The 20913-nt window shown below is 41.2% G+C and overlaps 1 protein-coding gene across 1 annotated transcript in view; it reads left to right on the forward strand.

The window, feature by feature from the left end:
• Positions 1 to 20875, forward strand: part of LOC115085128 (magnesium transporter MRS2 homolog, mitochondrial-like) — a 57662-nt gene extending 36787 nt beyond the window's left edge. The window contains exons 8-11 of the mRNA XM_029590763.1: positions 5947 to 6099; positions 14051 to 14168; positions 15269 to 15382; positions 16852 to 20875. Of these exons, the coding sequence (XP_029446623.1) occupies positions 5947 to 6099; positions 14051 to 14168; positions 15269 to 15382; positions 16852 to 16962 (496 nt within the window). The 3' untranslated portion in view covers positions 16963 to 20875. The remainder of the gene's footprint in view (positions 1 to 5946; positions 6100 to 14050; positions 14169 to 15268; positions 15383 to 16851) is intronic.
• The last annotated feature ends 38 nt before the right edge of the window (positions 20876 to 20913 follow it).

Raw genomic sequence — 20913 nt, forward strand, 5'->3', positions numbered from 1 at the left:
AGAGCAAAAAGATCAAAACCTCATACTTCCTTTCCCCCTGGAAAGGAGCAGAAGTTTCTAGATGCCATTGGTTGCCGAGTCTTCCAAGGATCAATGCTCATCTCTCGATAGCCACTTACCAACTTTATATGATCCAATATAATAGGGTCATTTTTAAACAGATACAGGACCTGACAGACTCCATGCCTCAGCCACTTCAAGAACGGCTACAAACCCTACTTAATAAGGGTTTTGAGGCAGGCAAATATGAGATCAGATTATCTTATGACATCTTTGACACTGCAACCAGCGTATCTGCAGCTGCTATTTCAGCAAGACGATGGGCCTGGCTCAAATCTTCAGACCTTCGCCCTGAAGTCCAGGACAAATAGATTGTCGGAGACAATCTATTTGGAGAGCAGATTCAAAAGACAGTGGCTGAATTAAAGGACCATCATGAGACCCTAAGACAGCTCTCTCTGATACCTTCGTATTACTCTTCCAAACAGCTCTTCCGGAAGGACTCTAAAAAGTCTTTCTTCCGTTCGAAGTCCTACCCGCCACCAACCAGATCCCGTTCTATGAGACCATTTCTAAAAACACAGTCTCGTCAGACCCGGAAACAAAAGCCACAAACAGCCCCCCAGCCGGGCCCTGCTTCTGGCTTTTGACTCTCGCATAGAGAGCAGCAGCCAGCTTCCATTACCCCACATACCAGTGGGATATCGAAGGTGGCACTCAATCACCTCAGACCCAGTGGGTCCTAGCGATAATGCTCAAGGATATCATCTCAATTTTTCTCTCTATCCCCACCGGATTCCCCACCTCTAAGGACGTGGAAAACATCCGACCATTCATTGCTCCTGGAACAGGAGGTCCTCCCTCCTCTCCAGTCTAGAGCAATAGAACCAGTACCATCCCCTCAGCAAGGCCTCGGGTTCTATTCCCAGTACTTTCTAATCTCCAGAAGGTCGGGAGGCGTTCGTCCAATCTGGATCTATGAGCCATAAACAAGTACCTCCAGAGAGAAAAGTTCAAGATGGTAACCTTGGGCTCACTTCTTCCTCTTCTACAAAGAAGAGACTGGCTCTGCTCTCTAGACTTCCAGGACGCTACACTCATATTGCGATAACTCCATCTCATCGCAAATACCTGAGGTTTCTCATAGGCCCAAGCACTATCAGTACCGAGTGCTTCCATTCGGCCTCGCAAACTGCACCACGAGTCTTCACAAAATGCCTCGTCGTGGTTGCAGCCTTCCTCAGGACTCAAGGTGTTCACATCTATCCCTATCTGGACGATTGGTTAATCAGGGCTCCGACTCAGCAAACCGCTCTGTCCTCCCTACATCTCACCTTAAACACTCTAATTTCACTCAGATTAGTCCCATCTCAAACCTTATCATTCATTGGGGCAGACTTAGACAACTTACAGGCAAAGGCTTTCCTGCCTCGACAACAAGCTGTCACTCTTGTGTCTCTGGCGCATCAGCTGCAGTCTCAACATTCAGCGACTGCACATCATTTTCTCATCCTCCTGGGACACATGGCGTCCTCCGTTCAGGTCACCCAATGACCCGCTTGGCCATGAGAATCATGCAGTGGACTCTAAGGTCGCAATGGACTCAATCCCTTCAGCCCCTGTCGACCATTGTCCACGTAACCGACTCACTCCGTCTCTTTCTCGCCTGGTGGACAAATCAGACCAATCTTCTACAGGGCTTGCCCTTTTCAGGCGCCAGACCCTCAAATAATCTCACCACCGACGCTTCCAACTTGGATGGGGAGCCCACGTGGCTGATCTTGCAGACACAAGGTTCTTGGTCTCCAGAGGAAGCCAAACACCAGATAGATTTCCTGGAGCTGCGAGCAATCTGATACGCTCTGAGTATTTCAGGATCGCCTATCGAATCAAGTCATCTGATCCAGACGGAACAACCAAGTGGCCATGTGGTACATCAACAAGCAGGGAGGAACAGGCTCCTACATTCTGTGTCAGGAAGCTGCACAGATATGGGCGGAGGCCCTCTCCCACTCAATGTACCTCAGGGCCACCTACTTGCCGGGAGTGGACAACGTGTTGGCAGACAAGTTGAGTTGCACCTTCCAACCGCTCAAGTGGTCTCTAAACCCCTCAGTAGCGAACACCATCTTCAAAAAATGGGGTTATCCTCAAATAGACCTCTTTGCATCACCCCAGAATCGCAAAGTAGGCAATTTCTGCTTTCTCACTCGCAACCAACATTATCCACCAAGTGACGCGTTCTCCCTATCATGGGTAACCGGTCTCCTATACACATTCCCTCAACTTCCACTTCTCTCAAGGACTCTCATGAAGTTACATTAGTACAAGGGAACCATGATCCTGATAGCTCCCCACTGGCCTCGCCAGGTGTGGTTTCCAATCCTTCAGGATCTCTCCATTAGCAGGCACATTCGTTTGGGAACAGACCCGCTTCTGATCACTCAAAACGACAGGTGCCTCCGCCCCCCCAATCTTCAAGCCTTGCCCTGACTGCATGGATGTTGAAAGGTTAATCCTTCAACCTCTTAACCTTTCTGATCCAGTGTTCCCATGTCTTGATTGCTTTCATGGAGGCCTTCCACAAGAAAATCTTACTCTTACAAATGGAACAGGTTCACGTCATGGTGCTCTTCTCAGGCCCTTGATCCCTTTACCTGTCCAATCCCGAAGTTTCTAGACTATCTCTGGCACTTGTCGGAGTCAGGTCTAAAAACTTCCTCCATCAGAATGCATGTCAGTGCGGTAGCCCCCTTCCATAAAGGTGTTGGGGATGTCCCTATATCAGTGCAATCCCTTGACACACAATTTCTGAAGGGCTTGCTTCACCTCAAGCCTCCACTGCGTCCTCCGGCCCCTTCTTGGGACCTCAGCCTAGTTTTGGGTCGGCTCATGAAACCACCATCCGAGCCTCTTCATTCCTGCGATCTTCGCTATCTAACATGGAAAGTGATTTTCCTCTTGGTTATCGCTTCTGCTCGCAGAGTTAGTGAGTTACAGGCACTAGTTACCTATCCGCCTTAAATTAAATTTCTGCAGGACCGGGCACTACTCCGCACTCACCCTAAATTCCTACCTAAGATAGTTTTGGATTTTCACCTCAATCAATCCATCATACTACCTACCTTTTTTCCCAGGCCTCATTCCAATTCAGGAGAGCAGGCTCTGCGTACCCTTGACTGTAAACGGGCTCTAGCTTTCTACCTAGACCGTACAGCTGCCCACAGAAAGAGCACTCAGTTGTTTCTCTTTCCATTCTAACAAATTGGGACAGCCTGTGGGTAAGCAGACTCTCTCTTCCTGGCTAGCAGACTGCATATCCTTTTGCTATCAGCAAGCGGGCATTCTACTTCAAGACCGTGTTAAAGCACACTCTGTGAGGGCCATGGCGACTTCAGTAGCACACCTACGATCGGTGCCGCTTCCGGACATTTGCAGGGCTGCCACCTGGAGTTCTCTCCATACTTTTTGCAGCCCACTATTGCTAGACAAAGCTGGAAGACAAGATTCCATCTTCGGCCAGTCTGTATTGCATAACCTATTTATGACATGACGTACCAACACCCTTCCACCTGCCCGGTGGGGTTCAGGATGCCCTCTCCCAAAGTCCACCCCAGCTTTGTGCTTCTGGCACTTCCCTGGGTACATTTGGTGCATGTGCGGACATCCTCAGCTCGGTAGTCACCCATATGTGAGGACTACCATCCTGCTTGTCCTGTGAGAAAGCAAATGTTGCTTACCTGTAACAGGTGTTCTCACAGGACAGCAGGATGTTAGTCCTCACGAAACCAGCCCGCCACCCCGCGGTGTTGGGTTCGTTTTCTTATATATTTTTTGGCACTGCCTGTAGCTTTGTAACAAGACTGAAGGGGACCCCTGCTGGCTGCAGGGTTAGTGCCATGCTGGGCATGCCCAGTAGGGGCCAGTCAAAGTTCTGGAAACTTTGACAGAAGTGTTCCGTGATTGGGCTCCATCCTGTGATGTCATCCATATGTGAGGACTGCTCACATATGTCCTGTGAGAACACCTGTTACAGGTAAGCAACATTTGCTAATCACACATCACCTCTCTGACCAGTTTCTCTCAATTACACACATGCTCTCTCACACACTTTACATAGATGATCTCAATCAAATCCTCTTACACATGCTCTCAGTCACAGTTACACATGCACACTCTCAATCACACACACATTCTCTCAGAGACAGGCTGGCTGGCTGTCTCTGTTTCCTGCCCCCCCCCTGCCCCCCCCCCCCCCCCCCCCCCCCCGAGCACAAATGGTAGCTGCAGCAGTCTCCTCCTCTAGCCCCCACAGGCCAAGAAAGAAGAATCCCATCGGCCACAGAAGGTTAATTCTGCTGTTTCCTGTGCCAATTTCTGGCTGCTTCTGATTTTGCTTCGGGCTCACGCTACTTGCTCGGGGCCGCCGCTGCCGCCACTACTTTTTTCATGCAGCATTGCTCTTTCTTCTTCCCGTGCACCCCACTGCACATCACTTCCTGTTCTGGGCCAGGGTGGGGACAGGTACGGGAAGAAGAAAAGGCTCAGCCACAGTTGCCAGCCTCCACTAACTCTGCTGCCGTTCCCATCTGGCTTGAACGTGCTGATAGCCAGGGCGACAACGGCAGCAGTGGAAGATAGCCTGCCTCTCGCTCGGTGAGGGAAGAGCAGCGGGAGACTGGTAGCATGCGACACAACCTGCCGCTGCTTAGCAAACACACTGGTGTGTCATGACACACCGGTTAAGAACCGCTGATCTAGAGAAAGAGGAGGAATTTATTGAATCAGCTAATGAATGGACAGCACACTAAAGACAGAGCAAAAAACTTGTCAGTCAAACAGTAACTGAAAATCATGCTTTAGGATTAAAATAAATCAGTTGGGGTGTGTTGAAATAGCCTAAGTGGAATAGGAATTTGTACTACAAAGAAAGTAAAGGACAGATGCAAGAGAGATTTATTTCATTTATTTAGTTTTTTTTATATTCCACCTTTCAGCCACTTCAGAGTGGATTACATTCAGGTAATATAGGTATTTCCTTGTCCCCCGAAGGCTTCACAATCTACATTTTGTACCTGAGACAATGGAGGGTGATGTGACTTGCCCAAAGTCACGTGAGCAGCAGTGGGATTTGAACCCTGGTTTGAAGCCTGCTGCTCTAACCACTAGGCTACTCCGCTCACTTGGTGATCACTTATTAGTAAAATGGTAGCAGGAATTTAAAATCAAAATGACACTTAAGAAAGTGTCTGCAGAATAAGAAGGATATATATGTGGCTGCAGAAACTCCTATGTATCATCTTTACATAATTCTTAGGTCAACCTGCAAAGAACCCTGAAGAATGGAGCAAATGATTTTTCTTTATTGTATACACTATATAAACATTTTGGGAATTTGAGTATAATTAAATGTTTGTATGACCGTACCTATAGGAAAATGAATAGACTGCTTTGTTGGAAGTGTTAGTGTTCTTTTTTGAATCAGCCACATTAATTATGGAAAACAATTTAATTTATTAAGTTGATATACTTCTCCATCAAAATATATCAAAGTGGAGTACAATAAAATAAAAATACAAACATCTCTTAGACACTCCTTTTGCTGTGAGGAGCAACCGTGTAATAGCTTCACAAAGGAGCATATGAAATGTGTTGCACTTTCTCAAGTCTTTTTGCTGTATATTTATTTATTTTTAACTTTTATATACCGACATTCCTGTATAAAATACAAATCACACCGGTTTACAATAAAAACATAACTTCGCCTGTGAGCGTTACATAGAACAATCAAGAAATTATATTAAAAGCATACATTACCTTTGTCAGAAATGTAAAACAATTATAAAGTAGAAATTGTTAACAAGGGGAATATTAAAACTAGGGGGATGCACGTTTTTAATATGCTTGGTTATAACGGTAAAGTTGATGAATTATATTTTTATTTAGTGAGGAGAGCATTTCTGGAATTGATCATGCAGAGGAAATGGAACTTTTGCTGGAGAACTATTACCAACAAGCTGAGGATCTTGCAAATGCAGCTCGGGAACTAAAAGAATTGATTGATGATTCGGAAAGTGTCATCTTTATCAATCTAGACAGGTTAGCTGGGGGGGGGGTTATGTGTAACAAGTTTTCCCTACGCCAAGATTGGTGTCTGTTTACCATTCTGTTGTAGTTTACCAATAATTCAGACCCCCTAGAAGAAGATATTCATGTGTGCTAAATGTTTTCTGAACCCTATCATGAACAGAAGTGAGGAAGGGTCAAAATTCCTGACTAAGTATCTGGCTATTCATCTTACAAACAAAATAAAGCAACAAGCTGACATTTGGATTGCACAGGATAAAATGTAAAGCAGCAGTTCTAGTTAGTTTCTTCACAGTATCAGTTTTTGTTTTTTGGCTTTGTGGCTTAAGAACATAAGAAATTGCCATGATGGGTCAGACCAAGGGTCCATCAAGCCCAGCATCCTGTTTCTAACAGAGGCCAAACCAGGCCACAAGAATCTGGCAATACCCAAACACAAAGAAGATACCATGCTACTGATGCAATTAATAGCAGTGGCTATTCCCTAAGTAAACTTGATTAATAGTAGTTAATGGACTTCTCCTCCAAGAACGTATCCAAACCTTTTTTGAACCCAGCTACAATAACTGCACTAACCACATCCTCTGGCAACAAATTCCAGAGCTTAATTGTGCGTTGAGTGAAAAAGAATTTTCTCTGATTAGTCTTAAATCTGCTACTTGCTAACTTCATGGAATGCCCCTAGTCCTTTTATTATTCGAAAGTGTAAATAACCGATTCACATCTACTCGTTCAAGACCTCTCATAATCTTAAAGACCTCTTATCATATCCTACCTTAGCCGTCTCTTCTCCATGCTGAACAGCCCTAACCTCTTCAGCCTTTCCTCATAGGGGAGCTGTTCCATCCCTTTATCATTTTGGTTGCCCTTCTCTCTACCTTCTCCATTGCAACTATATTTTTTTTTGAGATGCGGTGACCAGAATTGTACACATTATTCAAGGTGCGGTCTCACCATGGAGTGATACAGAGGTATTATGACATTTTCCATTTTATTAACCATTTTCTTCCTAATAATTCCTAACATTGTTTGCTTTTTTGACTGCCGCAGCACACTGAGCCGACTATTTCAAAGTATTATCCACTATGATGCCTAGATCTTTTTCCTGGGTGGTAGCTCCTAATATGGAACCTAACATCGTGTAACTACAGCAAGGGTTATTTTTCCCTATATTCAAACCTTGCACTTGTCCACATTAAATTTCATCTGCCATTTGGATGCCCAATCTTCCAGTCTTGCAAGGTCCTCCTGTAATGTATCACAATCCGCTTGTGATTTAATTACGCTGAATAATTTTGTATCATCTGCAAATTTGATAACCTCACTCATATTACTTTCCAGATCATTTATAAATATATTGAAATCACCGGACCACGTACAGATCCCTGAGGCGCTCCACTGTTTGTTCTTTCCACTGAGAAAATTGACCATTTAATCCTACTTTCTGTTTATTCATTTAGGAAAGGAATCAATCTAGTGGTTATGTAATGTAATGCAAGACAACACCACTTTCACATTGGCAGAACAAATTAGAGATTTAGGAGGAGTAATTGACCCAGAACGATGCTTTAAAAAACAAATAGCAACGAAAATAAGAGAAGGATATTTTATTTATTTTATTTATTTAAAAATGATTATATACCGCCTTTACAATTCAAAGAATTAATCAAAACAGTTCACAATAAACATACACAAAAATAAGTTAAATAAACTAAAACATCATTAATTTAAAAATAACTCTAAAACACAACATAATGACTAAAAGTAGGCCCAGCAATAAACAAAATGGTGTCATAAAATTGAATTGTATAGGTAAAAATGTGCTAGGAGTTAATGTAAGTAATATACAATTGTAGTAGAATGTCATTAACTTTAGGAGGTGGACCATTGAACTATAAGCTTTCTGAAATAAGTTTTAATGTTTTTTTTACAATTGTTGTGAAGAAGATATAAGACGGGAGAGTCAGGAAGTGCGTTCCAAAGTATAGGGCGAGCTACTGAAAAAGCCCTTTTCCTAGTTATTTCGAGTCTAGCCAACTTAATAGTGGGTTACGTCTAGGACAGGGGTCAGGAACCTTTTTGGCTGCGAGAGAGCCATAAACGCCACATATTTTAAAATGTTAATTCCATGAGAGCCATACAATATGTTTAAAACTAAATACAAGTAAATATGTGCATTTTATGTAAGATCACACTTTAATGTACAATAAGTCTCTGAAAATATTACACCAGGCCTTAAGACACCAATACATCTCCTATTAGGAAAACGGACCAAGTCAGGCTGCTATAGAGTCCTACACAGAAACTACACGCCAGCAGAAAACCTCACCTGAATCACGTGCTGTCCCTCACCTAACATAGAATAAAGAGACCAAAACGCATAACAAGAAGCATGCAGAAAAAACTGAATTGGAAACTGCAACAAGCCAGAGTCTCTGTATGCAGTGTAACAAAGGAAAAAAGAAACATCACCCATCCTTATAAAACAAATCAAGAAATATAAAATCATCAGCAGTAAAACTGTACTAACAAAAAGAACATATTTCGAAACAGCTGATGAGTGGAATATCCAATAATTAAAAAACTCATATAAAACATTTCCAGATACCAACAAAATATTAAAAAATAGCAGACACAAAGACCCAGTAATGAAAAATAATAAGGATACAAAAATTTTTTTGCTCTGCATACCTGGGAACGTTTGATATCCAGGTGTCCTGAGATTGTTCTGAATTAGCAGGAGGCGGGGTGGTTTGCTTGGAACTTTCTCCTCTCTGTCCCATACCAGCGCTCTCTCTCACACTGGCTCTCAATGACACACCTATACACACATGCTCTCAGTACTCACATATACACATGTTTTTTCTCTCTCACTTATATAGGCTCTTAATTACACATTTACACACATGCTGTCTATCTTTTCACGCTTACACACACACACAGGCTTTCAATCACATAAATACATGCTGTCTTTTTCTCTCACACACAGACTCTCATTCACATGCTTACAAACATGTCCTCTCTTTCTCTCATTTACACACAGGCTCTCAATCACATACTCACATGCTCAGTCACCTAAATCAGCTCTCAATCACACACAGACACACATGGTCTCTCTCTCTCATTGAAACACAGGCTCTCAATCACATACTCCATCACCTAAACCAGCTGTCAATCAGACACAGACACACATGATATCTATCTTACTTGTACACACAGGCTCTTAATCATACATACACATGATTTCTCTCACACACAAAGGATCTCAATCATACACACATACTCTTTCACACAAACAGGTTTTCAATCACAAACTTACACATACAGGTTCCCAATGGTAAACTTACATTCATGCTCTCTCTCTCACAGGCAGGCTCTCAATCACAGACATACTCTCTTTCACATACACAAGCTCTCAATCATTCACATACATGCAGTCTCTCACTCACACACACAGGATCTCAAACACACATGCTCGCTCGCTCATTCACTCTCTCTCTCCCCCACCCCCACCCCGGGAACTCGCGGCAGCCAGCAGCCTCCTCCCAACGCTAACCTCCTTCATTTTCAGCCCTCGCGGAGGCGAAGGCGGAGTCCCATCGGTCGCGGTTGAAACTCTTCATTTTCCTCCGAGCCGCGCTGCAGTCTTCTTCGCGTCGGACATTAGCGTGGCCTCTTCTTCCCGCGCAGGCACCCGATGCTCACCACTTCCTCTTCCGGGCCGCGGGAAGAAGAGAGCGCACCGGCGTGCTCTCTTCTTCCCGCGGCCCGGTAGAGGAAGTGGTGAGCATCGGGTGCCTGCGCGGGAAGGACTCCAGCACCTGGCACCCGGCTGACACCCGATGACTCCCGCGCAGGCACCCGGCTGACTCCAGTCGTGCCGCTGACTCTCTCTTCCCCTCCCCCCCCCCTCCCCGCGGCCCGGAAGAGGAAGTGGTGAGCATCGGGTGCCTGCGCGGAAGAAGAGACCACGCTAGTGTGGTCTCTTCTTCCGCGCAGGCACCCGATGCTCTCCACTTCCTCTTCCGGCGGGGGGGGGGGGAAGAGAAGAGAGCACGCCGGTGCCGCTGACTCCAGCTGTCCTGCCGCGTTCCGCCCGGGCTGACAGCATTTTAAGCCCGGGCGGCGGAGGACCGGGGAGCAGCTGGGTCAGCGGGGAACCGCGAAGTGTGGCGACACTTGTCCGCGAGCCAGATGCAGCCCTCAAAAGAGCCATATCTGGCTCGCGAGCCATGGGTTCCCGACCCCTGGTCTAGGAGATTGTTTGAAAACAATATGCTAAATTAATGATATTAAAATGCCTCAAACCATTACTATCACAAAATGATTTTCGCACAGTGCTACAAACAATTTTCGAAAGCACGGACTACTGCAATGCCCTTCTTTCAGGCATTCTAGTTTCTTCCATTCGCCCTTTACAAATCCTACAAAACACTGTGGCACAAATCTTAACAGGTAGCAGAAAGAGGGATTACATCACCTATCCCAATAGAACTACATTGGCTACTCATAGAATTACGAATTAAATTCAAACAGTTATGTATCCTTCATAAACTCATATATGGAGAGTACGTAGACTGGTTAAACACGGCCGTTGGACTTCACGTCCCACAAAGAAATCTACGGTCTGCTAACAAGGGCCTACTTTCATTACCTTCGGTCCAATCAGCACGTTTGAACCAAGTAAGGGAGAGAGCGGTATCTCTGGCAGGACCAAAACTGGAATACACTACCGATGAGTTTGAGGCTTTGAAACTGATTTTTAAAAGGTTTAAACATGATCTTAAAACCTGGTTATTCGATGCAGCATATATGGTGTGAATAGATGATCTTTTTTTACTTATTTTTTGCTTTTATTGCCTTTCTGTGTTTTATTAAACGTTTTAATTTTTTAGTGTTTTAAGTTATGGATGTTTTAACAGTGGTGTGGTTTTTTTTTATTATGAATGTATGTTGTAGCGCTTAGTATTTGTTTTATATTTTTAGCTAATTTAAAATTAGTGCTGCTTATTTCAAAATTATTTGGATTGTTCTTGTTTTATGTATTTTATGATTTGTAAACTGTTATGATGGCTTGTCTTAGTGACGGTATAAAAAACTTAATACAAATAAGTAATAATGGACCTAGGGGCCAGGAGTCATGCTGCTGTCAGTCACTTGATATAATTTTGGACACTGAGGGTCATTTTTGGAAACTTGCCTTCAGCCAGCATGAGGTCTTGTTGCCTGAGTATGCCATCTGGAGAGGTGGGGGTTTTTTTTTTGGTTTGTTTGTTTTGTTTTTGTTTTTGGGGGGGGGGGGGGTACGAAGGGTGGCCTGATTCTAGTGCTTCCTCTTTCTCCTTTTTTTTTTTTTTTTGTCTTTTAGCTCATTCAAATTTAATGGTTGAATCTGTATATATATAAAAAAAAATAATATCCAAGCAACTGAATTGCAAGGGATGTGGGGTAAAGAAGAAGCTTTATGGAACATCCTAAAAAGAAGATGGTACTTCCACGTTTACTGGTGTTGTCTATAGGCATCCAACCCAAATGGATGAACTAGACAGAGACCTGATCAAGAACATCCAAAAGTTGGGAAAGAAGGGAGAAGTGTTGCTCATTGGAGATTTTAATCATGCCGGATGTGAATTGCAACATCCCTTCTGCGGAATCTACAAAAAGTAGAGAGAGAATGGATGCCGTTCAAGGTGTTTCGCTCAAACAAATGGTAATGGAACCCACAAGAGAGAGTGTGATCCTCGATCTAGTACTCGGTAATGGGGATAATGTCTCTGATGTTCGGGTAGGGGCTCACCTGTGCATGATCAGACAGTATGGTTCGATATTGCAAATAGGATACGGAGAAGTCACACAAAGACCCAAGTTTTAAATTTCACAAATATGGACTTTGTCAAAATGGGGATGGACCTGGAAGAAGAACTGGAAGTCTGGGAGAAAATGCATAGGGTGGAACCAACAGTAGGCCAAATTAAAAGGAGCTATTACAAAGGCAACATCTATATGTTAAAAAAGTAGAGTAAGAGGAAAAAGAAACCGATCTGGTTCTCTAAGGAGCTGGCTGAAAAAATGAAGGCAAAAAGAACAGCATTTGAAAAGTATAAAGGATCTCAAAAAAAGGAACACAAGGAAGAATATTTGTTAAAAATGAGGGAGACAAATCAGGAAAGCAAAAATTCAAGCGAAAAAGAATTGCCAAAGAGGTAAAGAAAGGAGACAAAACATTTTTCAGATATATTAGAGAAAGAAGGGAGACTCGAAGTGGTATAGTGAAATTGAAAGGTGACCAGGAACAATGTGTGGCGAGAGATGAAGAAATGGAAATATTAAACAAATACTTAGCCCGGCGACCAGAATTGTACACAGTATTCAAGGTGCGGTCTCACCATGGAGCGATACAGAGGCATTATGACATTTTCCGTTCTATTAACCATTCCCTTCCTAATAATTCCCAACATTCTGTTTGCTTTTTTGACTGCTGCAGCACACTGAGCCAAGGATTTTAAAGTATTATCCACTATGATGCCTAGATCTTTTTCCTGGGTGGTAGCTCCTAACATGGAACCTAACATCGTGTAACTACAGCAAGGGTTTCCAGTTCAGGTTTTGTCACGTTTTGCATTTCTACTTCATGGTTGCTCTGTTCTGTATTTGGTGAGGGTCTATTTATCTTCTGCATGTGTGATTGAGGTGAAGTACTCCCCTAATAGGAAGTTTATTAGTGTTTTTGGGCTTTTGGAGGGTCTCGCTCTCTCACAACACACCTTACAGTAGGCCTAATACCATATGGGTTCCAAGTGTGTGTTTACAGGATTTTTGGTTAGCATCACAGCAGTGCATGTCACCTTGTCAACCATGTAAATATTGTCTATCTCCACATATTGATCCTTTTCACTTTTCAGTTTCACTATACCACTTCGGACCTTTCTCTTATTTATCTGAAAAATGTTTTTTTCACCTCGCTTTACTTCTTTAGCAATCCTTTCTTCTGCCTGACTTTTTGCTTTCTTGATTACTTTCTTAGTCTCCCTCAGTTTTACAAAATATTCTTCTCTTGTGTTCCTATTTTTGGGATCCTTTATATTTCTTGAACGTTGATCCTTTTGCTTTTATTTTATCAGCTACCTCCTTTGAGAACCAGATCAGTTTCTATTTCCTTGCTTTTCTTTACTTTTCTAACATAGATTCTTTGCCTTTGTAATTGCTCCTTTTGGTTTGGTCTACTGTTGTTTCACCTCTGTTTTTCCCAGTCTTCTAGATCTACCTCCAGGTACTTCCCCATTTCAACAAAGTCCATATTTTTTAAATTCAAAACTTGGGTCTTACTGTAACTTCTCCATATCCTGTTTGCAATATCAAACCATGCCGTTTGATATTCACTGGTGCTGAGGTGGGTACCCACCCGGACATTAGAGACATTATCCCCGTTAGTGAGCATTAAGTCGAGTATAATTCCCTTCCTCCCAGGTTCCAATACCATTTGTTTGAACAGAGACCCTTGCAGGGCATCCTCTATCTCTCTATTTCTGTTATATTGCACAGAAAAGATTCTCCAATCTACATCCGACAGATTAAAATCTACAACAATCAACACTTCTCCCTCCTTTCCACCTTTTGAATGCTTTCAACCAGATTTCTGTCTAGTACTTCCATTTGAGTCGGAGGCCTTTAAACCTCTCCAGTAAAAATAGATGCACTATAGTCTTTTTTTTTTAGGATGGCCCATAATGCTGCTTCTTTACATCGCATTCCTTGCAGTTCAATTGCTTGGATGTTGTTTTTGATATAAAGAGTTGCTACTCCCCCTTTTCTGTCCCCTCTGTCCTTCCTTAAGTTATTGCCTGGTATGGCCGTATCCCAATCATGAGAATCCATGAACCATGTCTCTGTATCAGCAGCAATGTCCAAGTCCGCAGTTTATGGCAAATGCATTTTGAATTTGTTGCATGTTTTCCCATTTTAGTCATCGCAATGTCATGATGAGACTGAACTTACAATTGACCATGGGAACCTTCTCTCTTTCACTCTTCGGGTTGATAGGAGTAGCATTTGGTATGAACTTGGAATCCTCATTTGAAGAGGTAAGGCCTAGTTTCTTGTTACACATGTTCTACTGTGGAACTGTGCATTTGATATGTTTAAAAACATGCCCTTTCTGCTGATGGCTTTCTCTTACAATAAATAAATTGGGATTTTCATTAAAGCACAGTTCTCAGTTTGCAAGGGTCAGGTAGGTGGAAATGACATTTGGGTTCTTAACAAAATTAAGATGTGGTCAGAAAAGTGAAAATTAATATCCACACACACAAACTACCAATGTTATCCACACACACACCCCCATCTGTACCTCCGTGGAAACAGCTTGCGTTCCTAGTATACAAAAGAAAAAGATTGAACCAAACCATAGGTTCAATGCAGGCTCATCTGGCAAAAAATTATTGGTATACGTGATGGGCGTATTCCTGGTGAAAAACAGAAGGGTTCATTTAAAAAAAGGTTTAGCATATGCTTCCTTTGAGGAAAACCTCTAGATAAATCAAATGGGGAAAAAATACATTGCTTCTAATTGTTTTGTGTTGATCAAAAAGTGATTATCCGAGGCAGCACTGTTCTGGGCAGAGCTAGATTTTGACACTTACAGGAATCATTGTGCCATATTTTCTGAAAACACGTTCCTAATTTGTGCTTAGCTGTAATTTAATTTTAGTTAAGGGAACCAACAGTTTTCCCCAACCATCGTAACATCTAAGTGATTATTTTTGTTTCAGCTTAGTGTAATGATGAATAGTAGGCTCATGCTTTTTGCAGTCAGTAATCCAGTGCACTATACCATTACAAGGAAGCAGTAAAATAAATACCTATTTAATTGCTTGGTTCCTTGTTGCATAACTAATAGGTTGTGAGCATAGCAATCACAGTCATGTTCTGCGTACTGACACTGCTTTTTCCTCTTTTCTGCCTCTGCCTTCTGTGTTCAAATCCATTGTTAATAACCCCTTTTCAACACACAGGACTACATACAGTAAGAGGCTATTCTAGGTTTGTGTCTGTGAAAAAACTAGAATAGCCCATAGACATTTTAACAAGTTGGCCTGGAACAGTGTGTTTCTACAGGCAGAATGCTATGTAAAGACTTTTAAGAATGCTTTAGTACTCAAAACTATTATTTTTCCATTCCTAGGACCCAAGAGCATTTTGGCTGGTCACTGGATTTATGTTCCTGGGAAGCGGACTTATCTGGAGGCGTCTCCTTTCATTCCTTGGACGTCACTTAGAACCGTCAGTACCTCCTCCTGTACGTAACCCCTATTCTGCCTTTTCATTCACTGTGGAATATGTGGCTCTTAGTCCTGTGGGCTTGTTCATTAATTGATTCAAGAAGAAATTAAGTGACCTGGTAACTATCAGCAGTTTTACAGAAGAGTTCAGCCCCAGAGTCAGCACTAGCCATTAGTTAGGTGTCTTGGATAAGGAGAGTTCACTTGCATGCAAGTTCCCCCTTCAGGTTTCATGCAGTAGAAATTATAGTAAAATATGAGAATCCGCTTACAGTTTATCCAGATTTTAACTAGATTTCCTGTCCAGCTGGTTCCTACTTAGCTGTATTTTTTTGGATGGAAAGAAGATGGAGATTAGTAGCAGTATTCTAGTGTTTAGCAATGAATTCTGATGCGTGATCTCTTTCTAATTTTTAGAAGGATCCTATGTCTTAACTAGAACTGCAAGTAAAATGTCTCTCTCTTGAATGGGGGGAGTATGTTGTGGCTGATATATCCCAGTATAAAACCCTGCAAACCATTTGAGTAATTACACTTGGGCGTGCATCATTCGTGTGTATTCTAAGATTAGGTACATCTCAGGAGAAAACACACAGCCCCGTTGGGTGTGTGTAATCTTACTGCCATGGCGTTCAATTTGCTATGATTTCGCAGCTTTGGTAACTGCTATGCAATTTTCTTGCTGCAGAATGGCTCTCCATGCACCATTGCAAACCTCCTGCCTTTGTCACCACAGGCAAAGTGTGCTGAGGAAAGCCCCAGAGTGGCTTCTGCTGTTTTCCTGATGCCTCCACTGAGGCTGGTCCTGTGCAGTGGCTGCTCTCAACACTGCATGGCTTATGGTAGACAGAGGCCTGAGGTGTCCAAGAAATGGGAGAAAACTGATTCCTAAAAAATGAAAAACATGAAGAGAAAAAAATGCACACAAGACATTTTGGAATACTATTTTTTTTTTTAAAGGAAGATATTTTTGCATATTATTTATTTATATATATTTTGTATGCTGATATTCTGTATATCAATCATACCGGTTTACAGCAAATAAATAAAATGAATTAAAAACAGTATACAAATTCAAATAAAATATTACATAAGACAATGAGTTAAAATGCCACAGAATTTTAAAAACTTTACCAGAGAACTTTAGTGCTTGCTGAAAACTCTATCCCACAGCTACTACCAATACATACATTAATGCGACCTGCAGCTGTAGTGTGCTTTGTTTCAATTCATTACTTTGGAAGCTTTCAGCAGGTTAACTTTCCCTTTTGGGAAGCAAGTGAGACCTGGGTGTGTTGGGAGGAGGGAGTGCAGGCACTTCATATATCCCCATGCGCTCCAGAAATGGTCAAGGTTAAGACTAATTTGGTCATTTTATTACATACTACCATTAGAACTAATCTTAGACAAGTCACTGCTAGAAAGATTTTTAAAGCCTGCTTTTCCTCTGCAGTTTTGTGACTCTGCAATTGCTTGACTATACTAGGTGCAGTCCTTATTGAAGAGAGTTCACCCAGCCAGTGGAAGAGTGGAAGTAAGAAACGGTCTTAAAACAGAAAGCACTGGATCCAGCAGAAGTCCTCTGATTAACAGATAGGCATTCTAGCCAGGCACCTCCATCTGCTGCTGCTGCACAACTTGGAAAAGAGAGCCCTCTGGATTTTAGTGTATAATCAGATCTTTATTTTAGAAAGATTTGTAAATATTATATATGAAAAATATATATATTCATATTTCCTAAGGTTTTTTGTAGAGATGTCCATATTTTTACATTTATTTTTTTTAAGGAGTTGTTACCTGGCATGGCAGATTGATGGTGATGCTGGATACTTTTTTTTTCTTTTAAGATGAGGCTTTGAATTTCTAGCTGGCTCTTTTTTTTTTTTTTTTTTCATCTTGTATCGCATCTTCTTGCCAGTGAATTCTGCCAGTAGTGCAAAGCCCTGCTATTAGACATTCTGAGCTCTCTCTCTGCCATTTGAGACTTGTTTTTTTTACTACCAATGGTGCTGCTATTTTATTTCAGGTTTTGTAAATAAGATGTGGGCTTGTGGGAAGCTGCTAAATAAAACTTTGTCTGTGAATAGCCATATGTAGAGATTAAGGTATTGTCTAATCATTCTTGTGTGTTTTAAAGTGAATTATGCTGTCTATGTAATTTTTAAGTGACTTGAAGTTGCCTAGGCCCTAGACTATCCATTAGCTAAAGCTAAAATGAATGAGCGCATCTTTGTGTGTTAGTCTAATACGCAAGTAAACTGATAATGAGCAAACAGCCTTTCTTTGTAGAAGGCTTTTTACAATGTGTATACCCATTTCAGATGCTTTAACTTTCTTTAAGCCAGTATAACAAACATTATGGTTTTAATATAAAAGGACAAAATTTAGAATTATGGCTAATACCCATAGCTCGCACCCATTACCATTATTATTACATCACAGCTAATACTACAAGTAAAACAATTATGTGAAGGACAGAAGGCTAGAATTGTTGTGAACTAGAAATATAAAATCTGAAAATTGTTCTTCCTCTCCCTGCCACATATGTATTTTTTTAGCCTTTCCTATATGTTGTCTGCCAATCATACACATAATAAAGTGTGAGATTTGTTTTTTGTTTTATAGAAAGGATTGCGTTAGTGGGTTTAGTTTTTACTTCAGTAATTTTGTGGTACAGTGCAATAATTGTCATCAAAGGTAACATGGTATTAAGAGAAGTCTTAGAGCAGATGTTCACCGTAATTTATTAACATATTAACATACACTGATAAATATGCATTTATTTACTATTAGAGCAATAGTATGTAAAGGTTTGGTTTAAGTGTGCTATTTCTGTCCAGCACAAGTTCCTTCTGCGAATTTTGAACAATACACAAGAGAATCAGCGTTTGTACTATTCTTTTTTTTTTTTAATATTTAATCTTTATTGCATTTTGCTTTATTTACAGGAAATATTTTCAATGTTTCACATATTCCATCCAGGTAACATATAAGAAAATAACCATACAGTCTGGCAAATCTAATAACATATAAAGAAAAACTCGTACATTATGTCACCTGGTCGTATGTATATTGAACCAATATTAATATTAGGAAATATTGGGAGATCAAGGGTGAATATAGCAGATAATAATATAGGAGATTAAACATAAATAATAAGCTGATTAACTGTGATTAACACCGACATTATACCTATTTCCAGCTACCTTAAGATTCTCCCTAGGGTTGCGATGAGGAATCTAAATAAGTATGTAATTGCACCGGATCTGTAAATACATACTTTACATCTCCACAGTAATAATAAGCAATGACAAGGAAATCGTAACAAAAAACGTGCTCCTCTCTCTACTGCCTCCTTCCTCCTTCCTAAAAACTTTTTTCGCTTTATTTGTGTCGTTCTGGCAATATCTGGGAAGATACGAATAGGCTGTACAAAGAATTTCATATTTTGAAATCTGAAATACTGTTTCAGGACATTGTCCCTGTCTAATCTTGATGTAAACTGAACCAGTAAAGTGGCTCTCAAAGCAATGTCCATTTCAAATGACTTTTCCAAAAAGTCAGTTATATCCAGGGTTCCTTCCCCCTGTTTTTCTTTTTCACTCTCACCAAATCGCTGTACTTGATAGTAGACTGTTATTAATGGAATTTTTTCCAGTGGAAACTTTAATATGTTCACAAAGTGACTCTTCAATAAATCCATAGGAGATTGTAATTTAGTTTTGGGGAAGTTCAAAAAATGCAAATTTGCTCTCTTAGTTAAATTTTCCTGAAACTCCGTTTTATTCTCAAACAATTTCTCTGATTTTATAAGGTTTACTTGTACTTCTTAGATTTTTTTCACTTTACCTTCCAAGATTAATGTTCTTTTATCAACCTATGTAATCTTTTCTTCCACCTTGCTGGTTTTATTCATAGCTTCTTTCACCGTTAAGGTTAAAGTATTTATCGATTTCTGCATTACAATTAGGATATTCTTTTATTTCCTCCAAGGAGGGAACTAGAACAGAGGTAGTATTGAGAAGAGGTATATTGCTCATCGCAACTCCTACCTCCAAAAGGCCTTCACCACTTGTCTTTCGATCTTCCGGGCGTTGTTGTTGAGCCGCTTTTTTGCGGTCCCTGGAACCCGTTTCCACCGGGCTCTCCGAGGTGAATTTTTCTTCTCTCTGGGTACTGTTTTTTGAAAATAAAATTTTCTCAAAAGGATCCGCATGATTAGATGTTCTTATTGGTGGGTCCGGAATCGCTGGATATCCTGGGCTCAGCGATGTTTCAGATGTCAGGGGGCTCAGCTGCTGCTCCATGCCTGCCCCAGCGACAACAGCTTCCGGGTCTAGAGTCGGCGTTTTTGCGAAAGCAGCTTTGATCTTAGTCTGTCTCAAGGACTCCGGCGTAGAGGTAATTTCTCGCACCTGAGCTTTCCTCTTTGTATGTGGCATATTTGAAATAGGCTCAAGGAAATTTTTTGAGGTCTAGCTTAGAAGAAAATATCTGGAGATCAGGAGCTGTGATCCGCACTTCCTCACAGGTCAGCAGCCATCTTGATCTCCACAGCGCTTGTACTATTCTAACTTAGCAATATGTATGATTATTGCTGCTACTAATTTAGTAAAAGATAATCTTGGGCAACTATTTTGTTTATCACTAAAATTAAGTAAATCCTTCTGTGTTCACTCTTCTTGCCTAGCACACAGTCTGCACTGCTGGGATGGTACCACCCAAACTGCTCAATCTCAGGGTAGATTTGAACTTTTAATGGTATTGTCTTTCTTCAGATAGCAAAGTAAAAAAAAAAAAAAATGTATAATTAAACAATTAGTCAGTGGAGCAAGCTTCTCCCGGCCACTTGGGGAACAACATGGGGAGATGGACAAGGGAGCACAAGGGATTTGCAGCAAAGCATAAGATTTCCTCCCCCCATTGGTTGCTCTGAAAGATGCCTAGCCGGAAGAGCAATATTGCTATTGTAAGACTTTTCTGTTTATTTTTTAAGTGTTAGGGTACATCCTAAATCTCATAGAATGTTTCTATCTCTTAAACTCAAATTCAGATTTTTGTAGAATTTTATTGAATTGGCAGTCCATGTAATATACAAGATAATTTGTAAATGTAAATTTGAATTATACAAGAAACAAAAAAAAGCAAAGAAAGGGCAAAAACAATGGGCAGGTTCCAAGGTGCCTTTCTTAGTATGTCTTACAATTAAAATGAGCCTGACCTTATGACAATACTCTCTCCCTTCTGACCATGGTGACAGCATCACACTGAGACATTTCAGAATAGCCTTGGTTAGCGGGGATGCTGAAGTATGTTACATCATCACACATTATACTGCAGCATACGGAGGGAAGCAGGCATTACTGTAACATCAGCTCATCTCACCTATAAGATGCAATAAAAATGACTTTTCTGTATGAGTCTTCTGAGTTTATTATGCAAATATATGCAAAAGTTGTCATGAGGTGTATTTAAGTTTTGTTTTAAATATATTTGATGTCTGCAAAATCCATTGTGTTGTGTTCACTACTTTGTGAGCATTAGGACC

The sequence above is a fragment of the Rhinatrema bivittatum genome, chromosome 2, assembly GCF_901001135.1.
Source record: "Rhinatrema bivittatum chromosome 2, aRhiBiv1.1, whole genome shotgun sequence".
Classification (NCBI taxonomy): Eukaryota; Metazoa; Chordata; class Amphibia; order Gymnophiona; family Rhinatrematidae; genus Rhinatrema; species Rhinatrema bivittatum.